This window comes from Gossypium arboreum, chromosome 1, assembly GCF_025698485.1.
Source record: "Gossypium arboreum isolate Shixiya-1 chromosome 1, ASM2569848v2, whole genome shotgun sequence".
NCBI classification, from domain to species: domain Eukaryota; kingdom Viridiplantae; phylum Streptophyta; class Magnoliopsida; order Malvales; family Malvaceae; genus Gossypium; species Gossypium arboreum.
Window position 1 is genome coordinate 4,456,101 of NC_069070.1, and position 11,941 is coordinate 4,468,041.

At 36.2% G+C, this 11,941-nt stretch overlaps 1 protein-coding gene across 1 annotated transcript; it reads right to left on the bottom strand.

Moving 5' to 3' along the window:
- Positions 1–65: 65 nt before the first annotated feature.
- Positions 66–6,691, bottom strand: LOC108483086 (protein TIC110, chloroplastic). The gene is made up of 15 exons (XM_017786290.2): positions 5,911–6,691; positions 5,735–5,794; positions 5,521–5,644; positions 5,370–5,438; positions 5,167–5,265; positions 4,909–4,975; positions 4,701–4,765; positions 4,520–4,614; positions 4,195–4,322; positions 3,848–3,948; positions 2,562–2,778; positions 2,279–2,433; positions 1,762–1,887; positions 682–1,653; positions 66–571 (listed from the first exon to the last, which is right to left on the bottom strand). The coding sequence occupies exons 1-15, from the start codon at positions 6,405–6,407 to the stop codon at positions 329–331; spliced, it is 3,018 nt and encodes a 1,005-aa protein (XP_017641779.1). The 5' UTR covers positions 6,408–6,691; the 3' UTR covers positions 66–328.
- Between the last annotated feature and the right edge of the window lie 5,250 nt (positions 6,692–11,941).

The window sequence follows — 11,941 nt, forward strand, 5'->3', positions numbered from 1 at the left end:
TACTCTAACTTGATTAAGCTTATATTTTAAGCTTATATATATTTAAACTTGAGCTTAACTCAATATTTAAGGTTAATAATATATATATAAAGTGCAATAACATAATAATATAAAAATGTTAAAAATGAAAATTTCAATAAGTGTAAGGAAAACACGGATGGAGCAAGAAGAAAGCAGCAATTAAGATCAAACACCTTTATTACTATCGCCATCCTACCTCGATCCTACTATTCTCCTTTTCAACTTAGTAACATATAAAAAAAGAAAAGCCTTCAAAACTGAGCTTCCTAAACAAAAGGCTCTCTACACCACAATTTCAAGCAAACATTCAAAACACAAACTTTTCTTCCTCTGCTCCGACTGATACTGATCCATGTCCCATCTCTTTGGCAGCTGCCGCCACTGAATCACTTATGTTAAGCAGATACTGCAAGCGGGACAACTTCTCAGGAACAGGATTACTTTGTGCGTATACACCAAACAGATCAGCTAGCTCCTCCGGCACCTCCCATGATAGTGGCTCCGAAGGCACAGCTTTGTCACAAGCTAGCAAATCATTAAGCGAGGAAACCTACAAAACCAGCAACGAATCTTAGGCATTAATTGACCTTGTTACAAATACAAGTATGCTAACACCAAACACTATTGAACTATATGAAACCAAGCTAGAATGTTCGTTACCGCTCCCTGTCGGTTTCTCTGCCGTAGCAATGCCACAGCTTGAATAAGTGAGTTGGACAACCTAGTCCGTGCGAGATCATGAACAACACCTTTTGCCTTCTGAGGATTAATCTTGAGATCTGCTGGGATTTTGTCATAGACTTCTTCTTCATCAAACTCGCCAGTGCCTGATGAGAAAATCTCATCTACAGTTTTCTTGAAGAGGTTTTCCCGTAAGCTCTCTGAGATCATGTTGTCTAAATCAACACCTGATTCCTTGAGTTCCCTTATCTGCTTAATGTTGAGTCTCCCTTGACCAATAGCTGTTTCAATAGCAGCTGCCATTTTGGTAGTTGTTATGCTCTTTATTATTTTCTGTGCATATGGTCCAGGTAAGCCAACATTCTTCTGCAGCTCATTGAGCTGCTCCATCCTAGCCTTGGTCAACTGTCCATCAGCTAAAATCACCTCAGCTTGTTGCCTAAAAGCCTGCTCCGCCAAACTCCGATGGACTTCTACTGTCTCCTCACTCGTCAAACCAAGGATCCCACCAAGCTGGTTCAGTAGAACATACTCTGAATCATCCTTCTTCGTGGTTATTTGAGCACCAAAAGGAATCCTGGTGACTTCACCTGTCAGACAATATAACAAGTATGTTTTGTAGAGGTCCATACGGTCTCTTTCGGAGAGGTCATCTTTGAGTGTTATCTCTGTTTGGCCTGGCTTGCCCAACTTTGCATTAAGTTCCTTGTTAGGTTTTATTTTCCTAAGTGTCTGAAGGGATTCCCATTCATCATCCTCGTCAACTTCTTTTACTTCCTCTTTAGCAGGTTCTTCTGATGGAATATCAGAAGATTCCCCCTTGATGTCTGCCACCAATTCTGTGACAACCAAGGTGTTAAAGGCAATCAACTTCTTAAGTTCTCTTGCAGATTCCGTCCGATTACCCGCCGATCGAGACCGTTTCACATAATTCAAGAAAACCTTACGGACCTGAGCACATGCATGATGATTCAAGTAGAGAGAAAGACGTTAAACCTAGAGCTCAAATTTAACAAAATGAATAACCATTGGCACAAAATAACTGTAGTGTGCACTCACAGCCTTGCTCGCAATTGACATAGCTGCTTCTCTAGTTAATCGCAAACCATGTGCAGCTTTCCTCACAGCATTCTTTACATCAGCATCATAGCCATCAACACCAGCAGAAATAGCATCCTTCACGGCCTGAAGTGATCATTTATAATTAAAAGAAGAATTAAGACACAACTAACCACATTTTTGGGTTCCAATAATCCATGTGAGATTTTTCATTTTTCCCAGCTTTTCCATATCAACATGACAGTATCATAAAGACATCAAACATTTTACTGGTGCATAATGATTACAGATGTGCTGATGCCACAAATAGTTCCAGATTTCATCCAACCTCCAGGACTAAATATCCCTTTTAAAATACAGTACAGCTGATGAGGTGCTAGTGCAATACTAAATCGAGGAATCTACTTATTCTATTCTCAAGTGTAGAACATAACAAAGAAATAACTGTTCAGACTGAATTTTGAGTAGATATAGTATTAGAATAATGAATTTCCAGGCCAAAGGGACACAACTTTACCTTCTCAAACAAACTGCCGCAGATATCTGAGTGAGCTGCATCAACAGTTTGCTGAGGAATGCAGAGCATGACTCGCACCTTCAACAATGCAGCAACATCACTTTCATCCAGCTCACCGTCAGATACACATTGTTGAAGCTTTTTCCGGTAGATCTCTTGAAACAAAATAGATATGTCAGACACTTCAAATAATATTTTAACATTGAAAACAGAAAAAACAATATCCTAATAGGGAAGACAAAAAGTCTCAGCCTTTTCCTTTTCCCAACCCTGCTTCTAATACCTTCGTGAATCTGACTAGCCTTTTGTGGATCAAAGTGCAATTCTTCACAAAGATTCTGGAGGAAGGCAGCCTTGCTATCTGCCATCTCAAGGTCACCACCCTGAAAAGCCTCTGAAAGCCGTTTCTGATACACTTTCGAAGTAACATCAAGTATGATAGCTTCTGCTTCTTTATTGCCCAAGCCAAGTATGTTCCTCAGTTGGTTCAATGCAGTAAGCTGAAGTTCAGACACAGTCAACAAAAGAAACAAGCATTAGACAACAAAAAGACAATGTGCAGCAAAATAAAAAGATAATGCATCAAAACCTACTAGTAAACCAAGACAGAACAGAGAAAAAAGGAATGCAGTAAGCAGTTGTTTTGACTGTTGAAAACACTCCCTGATACTGTTGAGCAAACAATGGGACTCTTATCAGCTAGTTTATCCACTAATAAGTCTAAAGTTTCCATGCAGTCACAATTTAAAAAATGAATCAACAAAAAAGGAGATACCAGGCTGAGTAGCCATGAAATTAATAGTTATATAAAGGGCATTAAGAGAAGTCTCCTAAGTTTGATGCTGTTAGGTTTTATCATGAGGTGGGAAGTGAAGAACAAGGGGAGGCAACCAGATTATTAGCAGGACGACAAAAAAAAATTCTATAGGTGAATCCTAATGGTGCTTTGCTTGCATATGCTATAAAAATGAGAAGCAAATATTTCCGACTAACACCCTGGATATTTTCAACTTTATCAGGATCTTCATCTTTTCCAAACTAGTAATAATCAGGAAGTTCAGAAGTTACAGAAAACAACAATAACCTTCCCAGCTCTACAACTTAGTAAAAAGAAAAGCTTCTAGTGTTTACACTTGAACATACATATAAAGAACAATACCAGCCAGAAGCACCAGCTACTTATAACATAACTTTGCAGGTTTACTTCCAGCCTCTTTTACACCATTATCCAAGAAAAACCAGCTAGATATTCTTTTAATATTTCCCATAACATAACATGGATCATTTCATTTAGTCAAGGTTATGAGCACTCAATTTTCTTCCATTAAGAATTTTTCTCCAGGAGTGATAATCAAAATAACACTAGTAGCATCCCATAAGAATTGTTCTCCAGGAGTGATAATGTTTCTGCCGATAGGAATAGTTTAAAACAAAAATTAGACATAATGCTTCAGAAAAGGTAACAACTGCTATAATAAAGGAATTTGTTGATGTTCTCCGGACCTCTAAGCTATTAAGACCAACCATGAGGCAACTGAACAAGAATATAGAAAGAAGGAATTCAATTACCTTATCCTTTTCCATGCGGCCACCAGATAAAGAATCAGATACATAAGCCCTATAAAGAAGCTTCAAGTCATCCATCTTTCTGTCACTATCATACTCACCACCTGTGCCAGTCATAAATAATGCTAGTTTAATGGTTTTGGATGAGGGATGGTCAATCCTCGGTTATCATAAAAAATAAGCATAAATACAACTTGGTAAGAAACAGGTTTGCTCACCCGTTTTAAACAAAGCCAGATAAAATTTCACCCAGTTCATCCAATTTCATCATATGCTTAAATATAAAAACGTGCGGTACAATTGACAAGGTCTAATAGCCATGTATCTGATTAAAGGACTAGGAAGCATACCAACAAGAGAGACAGGACCAAGTCCAGGGGCAAAATGATCAGCATCTGGGTGTTTACTCAAAGAGATAAGCAAATCATTGAATGACAATATCTTGTCAAGCTCTTCGACGGCTTGCTTGACTCCCCCACTGAGAAAACCTTACTTGATTAGTTGAGCAAATGGTATCAAAGAACAAAAAATTTAATATTTTATGGTAAGGACAGAACATTCATAATCAGAAGCAAAAGTAAAAATATACAAACACATTTAAGCATCATCACTAAGGAAAATTTTCTGACAGAAAAGAAATAAACTGCATTAGAGTCTAGGCATTCATAATCATACACAGTTCTCGCCCTAGACTTCAGTATGTTGAGTGCCACAGAAATATTTTCCTCAACTAGCTTTCTTTTGTGCTCCATCAACAGATCCTTGGCAAGCTACAAATCGGAAAACTACTATATTAAGAACAATCGGAAAACTACTATACCATTAACACCAATGCCAAAAATTGTGAAGAAATTACCTCATCAGAAAGTTTGTATTGCAGTTGTGCTTTTCTAAGGGAGACAAGCAGTTCCTCACCAACATCTGAAAGTAAATACTTAAATTGAATTAACATTAAAGGCATTATTTGGCAGGTTTTAGATATTGCACAAGAACATTAATCATACAACCACCTTAAATTCTAAAATGGTCAATCTAAAATACACTGCAGAAGGAACATGCATTACCTCTTCCAACTGAAGTTAACTTGGAAGCATACAATTGTTTGGCATTATCACGGATGGCAATCTCAACCTGGAGGCATAAATAGTATATATTGACTTATCATCAGGTTGAAAAAAGTACGAGCTTATCATCAGATTTACAAAAGTTGAACTGACAGGGCTGCATTCATGATGCCAAAAGTAAAGCGATTGAAATAATTGATTGGAAGAGTATAAGAAAATCGGAGCAAAGAAGTTCATAAAAATAATGGTCATAAGTACCTGTGCATCAGTAACCTTAAAAACACGCTTCCATGGCAAAAGAAAAGTTGATGCATCCCCAAAAACTAGAGTTGAAACATAAATCAGCCTCTGAAATGCCTGCACTGGAAAGAAACTAAAAATGGTCAAGATCCACATGCGGATTGCATCCTCCTAAGTTCCTGATTCATTATAACAGGTGTACATAATCACAGGTGACTGACCCGCCGCTGCTCTAAATCACCATCACGATCTCCAGTCTCAAGCCTTTGCCTAAAGATTCGCCTACCAATCTAGCAAGCAGAATCCAATAAACAATTTTGAAATTTCCATTAAAGACAAAACGTCTACATAGAGTGAACATCACGAGATTACCTCCATATGCATGGAAGCTGCATCAGGGTCATCAATGCCTAATGCATTTTTGAAGCTGATTATGGTTTCAACTTCATCGCCTCTAAGATCTTCACTTCCAGAGGAAAGGACAGAAGATACAAACCTGTAACATCGAAGATTCAGAGCCAAACCTTGCACCTAAATCCTTTTTTCCAAATAAGAAGAGAACTGATTTAACTAGTATCAAACATACCGACAGTACAAATCACAAAGCTCCATGTTAAATGCCTCATCCTGCTTGCTCACTCCGTATCTGAATTATTTTAAACATTGCAAAAGACTTTAGCTCCCAGTGAAATTAGTGAAAACAAAAGCCAGTATCTTTTCAACTTAATCACAATAATAATTGGGTAAGATTAAAACATGTACTTTTGGGCAATATTTTCAATATCTTCTCTCTTGATAGCATCGGGGCTATCACAGGCAGCTACATAATTATGCAAAGTAACAGCCGCAACTTCCGGAACAGCGGCGTTCACCGCATAGATGGCCGCTCCGCCAGCAGCCCCGAGGACGGCGGCTCCACCAAAGGCGGCATTCCGATTGCCACCGAAACGAAGGCCGAGGCCGTACCCAGCAGCTAAAGCTCCAGCAAGGATGACAGCAGAAGTGGCTAGTCTAACTGGCGGTGACAAATTCTGAACCAAGGGTTGGATGCCAGTCAGCTCCTTGGGGCCTCCGAAAATGTTGGAGGCTTCCGTTTCCGATGAGGAAGCGGGTTGGTCATGGGTAGAGAGGGAGCTGCGGGGGAAAGAGACCCGGAAACGACGTCGAGAGGGCCTGGGAAGGGAATTAGGGGTGAAAGGGAATAAGAGAAGAGGGCGAGGGTGAGAGGAAGGGGGAGAAAGGAGAAGAGAGGGATTCATGGGGTGTGGCAACTCGGCGGCTTTAGGGTATAGGGTTTAACGAAAAAATGGAGGAGAAGAACGATGAAGCAGGCCGAGTGAGTGAGGATGGGATAGGGAGACGAGAAAGATAAGAGTTTTTAAGATATAAAAGACGACAAAATTTCAAGCCCCGTTCTGTAGCATCTATTAACAGTCTTTGTATATTTACTATGATATAATGAGTGGGTTAATTTTCAACAAGGGAATTAGATAGTATCAAAACAAGATTAAGGTACTGTTTGATATAAAATACATCCCTGCATATGACACACTAACAAACAGTTTATATAGCTAGGTGGACTCTTACATAAACAAAATAAATATCATCATTTGGTGATGAAGAAAGTCGAAAGTTACTTCTAAGTCGGGCTAACGCATAAGTGTACCTTTTTTTTCTCGAAAAACATGCTTGAATGATTTAAAAGTCATACAATAGATGAGCATTTTACACTCATCAATCTAAGGAGATAATATAATGTTAGAGACTTTATCGGCAAAAATAAACTGAATAATGATAATAGCATCCATTTCTATTTCAAGATTGGTGATTTTCAAATCTCTAGCCATTAAAAAGTTATCTCTCAAGGCTTAGAGCTCTGCCTCAATGCTAGTAGCTTTTGATATATGTTGATAAGCTCCAATTGCTCAACTACCGATGTGATCCCTAATGAGAGTCTGACTCTCACTATACTTGGCTTACCTATAGTAGATCCATAGATGTTAGGCTTATACCAGTCAAGTAGAAGTGGTTTCCAAGTAACTAAAACAAAGGATGGTAGATATCTCCTACTCATTATAGTATAGAGGGCAAAGAACTCTCCAGCCGCAGAGATCTCCCTATCAAGGAAATGCTCTTTAAAGTAGGCATGACCAAATATTAAACCATTGTGAGGAAGCCATACCTCTCATAAGGTGAAAGCAAATAGAACACTCCGAGGGATTTTAAGTTTGATTGCCCATATTTTCGATGAAAGGATTGCAGTGAGCTAATTCTCCCACTCGATTCCAGAAATTGGGGGATCTAGGAAGTAATGTGAATGGAACACCAAAAGCTCCTTGTAAAATTATGACGATTTTACACCTAGTAAAATTTCGAGAAAATATGTATAATATTTCACAACTCAACATGTTTACTATGCCCAAATAGTTTGTTTTTCTTTTTGGGCTTTAAAATAGCTCAAAAATATAAACTTATTCTTCTAATCATTTCTGAGTAATCTATGTACACTTGCAAATGAATAATTTCTCATTTTCATTTTCATTTCCATTTCCATTTTGAGAAAACCACATTTATTTCTAAATGATTCCATTTCTCCATTTTGGAGAAAACCATAATTATTTCTGAACGTTTTCTATTTCTCTATTTCTATTCATTTTGTTCATTTTGATTCAAACACGCAATTCATTTTTGGTTTCAACGAGCTAGTGGCGGGACTGATTGGATATATGTAATTAGAACTCAAATGATTTATAATTAAGTTTTAATTTTTTTGCCTATTAATTATAAAATCATGTAGTCATGAAGTCATTCCACTATAGTATCATGACTAAGCTCTAACTAACGACATACCATTACGAAAACATCTACTTAGTGCTTGTCCAATGACCTTGTCATAAGTGTGTTACCCTCATAAGATATCATTGATCTCTTTGGGATAATATCCACTCTCCCAATATGATCCTACTTTTTCTCATAGTAACCATTACATCTTTCTTCATGAAAAGTCATTCACTATTAAATAGTGATCAAGTCATTCATCACAAATATGAACAACCCGAGGCTACATTTACTTTTCATTAACCATGTAATGCCAATGAGAGGATATCATTTACCCATGTCTCGGGCTATGAATTCCACTATTGTGAATGATGCTATGTACTGCAAAAGTCGTACACCCAACGCACCTGCTTTCGGTTCCCTATATATTCGAACTCAAACTTTTACTTACATCAAAGTATATGAGTTACGCATACATAGTCTACCATCCACTTAGGATTTAGGCACGTAACACTATGAACGTCACAAGTGAATAAATCCATAAACAGATTCAAAATCTATTTTGCTTGGGTCCTGTCCAATGTATTATCAATCTAAACAATCACATCTATGTCTCTATCTTATGGGAGTCATCCACTCTAATGCCTAAGACAAGACATCTCCTGAATTGGACTTGATAGAAAACATATTAGTCTTTCAATTGATTTGTTCATTTCTAATTAGTCTAAGGACATGTTTAGGTTCGTCTACTAATACAAGCTGTCTTTTTGTTTTACGATCTGACTACGTAATATGGCTTAGTATTAGTTGCACATTAGACAACCAGTGAGCAATATTTGCTTCCATTTTTCTTTGTGTACAAAAACCATGTGAGGATAATATACAAATTATTAATGTAATTCAAGAATAATTTTAGTAACCAATCTATTCGAAAAATTATAAGTGTACTTAGACGAAAATACTATACTTAGGGCATCAAATCCAACAACTTAGTATGCTCAAATCCGAACAAGATAAGTATAGTGAATTTCATTTGAACTTACTAAGCACTATATGCTTTCACGTTGTTTTTGTGCATAGATTACACTTTCGGATCCGTGAAGCCAACATCTCCTTTTGGAGCATCACACTATCATCAAAACAATAAGAGTATGAAATTCACATATTTGTTTATTTTCGCATGTACCTAGGCGTTTGCATGTGTAAATATGCTTATTTCATATGTCATTTGGTACTTGAAGCATTGGTTGTGATGTAGTTGTTAAAAGCTTAATTATTTTTGTTATACTTCATGAATACATGAAAACCCCATTTGCATGAATACATGAAAACCTCATTTGCATGCATGCAAATAGCCTAATTGTTCTAAGCTCTGAGTATTTGGCCAATTAACTTGCTTTAAATAATTTTATGATAGCCTTGTTTTGGTATTATTGTTCATAATTATTTGTTGGATAATGGTTTGAATTGAGTAAATTTTATGTAAATTCTACTTGTACATGGTTGTTTTTTGAAGCATGTATCATGGGTGCTCTTGGTGTGAGGTGTTTTAGATTGATTTTTAAGTGTTTATAACTCAAAATTTTGGTCCCCTACACCTTGGGTTCAGTACCCATGATATAGGTATTGGTTCTTAGCCCAAAAAAGGGGGCCAAAATTTCATCATAGGTGCTTAAGGTTCAGTACCCTTATCAAGGGTACTGCACGCCCAATCAATAGAATGTTAAATTAGATAGGACAAAGACTTGGGTTTAGTACCTAAGGCCTAGGTATCCTTGTAGGTGCTACAACACTATTTTGTCAAAAACAATCCCTCCAAAATCGAATTTGGTTCTGAACACTTATAAATTGATTCAAAATCATTTTAATAAGATTCCAAAACTCTGAAACTAATTTGATCTATTTTCTATGATTTTATAAAAATGTTTTCTTATTCAATTTTTAAATAAATTTGAGATTTTGGCATGAAAGTGGTCTAATGACATATCTCATTCATACCAGTAATCGGGACGGGTAAGGAGTGTTACAATTACTTGTTGGTCTTTGGCACACAATATCACCCTTAAATGAGGGGTCAAGTACGAGAGTACTCAGAAAAATGTCAACTAACTCCTTTAGGATAAAAGGAAATACACTAAGGCCTGGATACATCCCATTCATTTCTGACTTGATTGAACATCTAATTTCTTTTTCTAGATGAAGTGGAACTTGGATTAATTCCCTCATTGATCCCAATCCTAACCAATTATCATACCAAAAATTAATTTTTCTTCCATCTTGAACTACACATTTGATCTTTGAAGAAAGGATCGGGTTGATCTTTCAAAGTAAACTTCATAACACGAAGTGTTAACTTCTTATGGGTTTCTTGGGTCTTGTAAATATTTAGATATAAGAGTTTTATCCTAGTGGCTTTCTTTTTCTTAGAGCATTCTCCAACTCAATTTTACTAGGAAGGCTTAACTTTTCTGCTTAACACGTCAGATACCCAATCTATTTTTGTCTTTGAGATGAGTTACAGTTTCCCAATTAACCAAGTGGAGTTTCATAGCCAGTTCACTTCTACCCCAATGGAAATTTCAATTAATGAGATCAATTTAATTGAAAACACTAAACAAAAGTAATTGACATTGCATAAAATAACTTAAGATGACAACCATCGTAAACTGAATGAGGATAAGCCGACATGTAGGAGAGAGAACTTTAGTTTTCCATGCTTCAATTTGCTTCTAACTTTATCAATACTGAATTCATAATCCTTGCAGATCACTCTTTTAGAATGAATGGGGAAGGCCAAATATTTCCCTTAATCTAGAGTTTCCCTTATTGTAAGAGGGTTACATATACGATCTCTAATATCAGAGGCACAATTAAAGGAGAAAACAATTCTTGACTTACCTAAATTAATGCATTGTCTATGCTCTTCCATAAATAAAAGAAGGGCTTTGTTAATGGCCTCAATAGTACACCTAATTGTTTTAGCAAACAGAATTACATCATCTTGTTGGGATCTTATGACCTTAGTGTAGTTGTTTCATCATTAATGCCTATAACCTTTTGGTCTGCTTATTTAATAAAATTCCATTCTTTGGATTGTTATATTTTGTATATTTGTCCTCAACGATTTTTCCTTCAAAAACAAAATGTATAAGCAAATATTGGTTGACTGATTATTTAAAGTTTAACTAATATCAAGTCGCATCATATGGTCGAATAATGATATAAGAAGGTAACTTATATTAGTAGATAATTTAAATAGTTCATAGTTTGAATAATAAAAATTGAGCGAATTGATTGAATGAACTATTATGTTGTCTATCAAATCCAAATGGAGAGATACATTGCCTTAAGTATCAGAGTGAATGACTTCCAAAAAGATAAAGATATAGGTACAATTGTGAAAGATTTCAAGAGAGCTTTTAATAAAATTGTACCACTCTTATTAACTAAAGAATTGAACTTAAATAGAGAAAAAAAGTCCTAATCCTAATTGGGAAAATAGTTCCCTTATTCTAATAAACTACTAAAACATAAAAAGAAAATAGTTCCCTTATTCTAGTAAACTACTAAAAGATAAAATAAAAATATTTCTAGAATATGAATAAAACTTATCTACCCAAATAAGATTTATCTATCTAAATAAATTTAAAATATATACATATTTCAACACCCTCCCTCAAGTTGGTGCATATATATCAATCATGCCCAACTTGCTTACAAGAAAATCAAAGCTTGTTTTAGAGAGTCCTTTGGTGAGTATGTCAGCAATCTGTTGTTTTGAAGGAACAAACGGCATGCACACTTGGCCTTCTTCAATCTTCTCCTTGATAAAGTGTCTATCAATCTCAACATGTTTAGTTCTCATCATGTTGGATGGGTTGTGAGCAATGCTAATAGCAGCTTTGCTATCACAGTACAACTGCATTGGTGAAGTTATTGGTTTCCTCAGCTCTTCCATAATTCTTTTTAACCACACCATTTCACAAATTCCTTGAGCCATTGATCTAAACTCAGC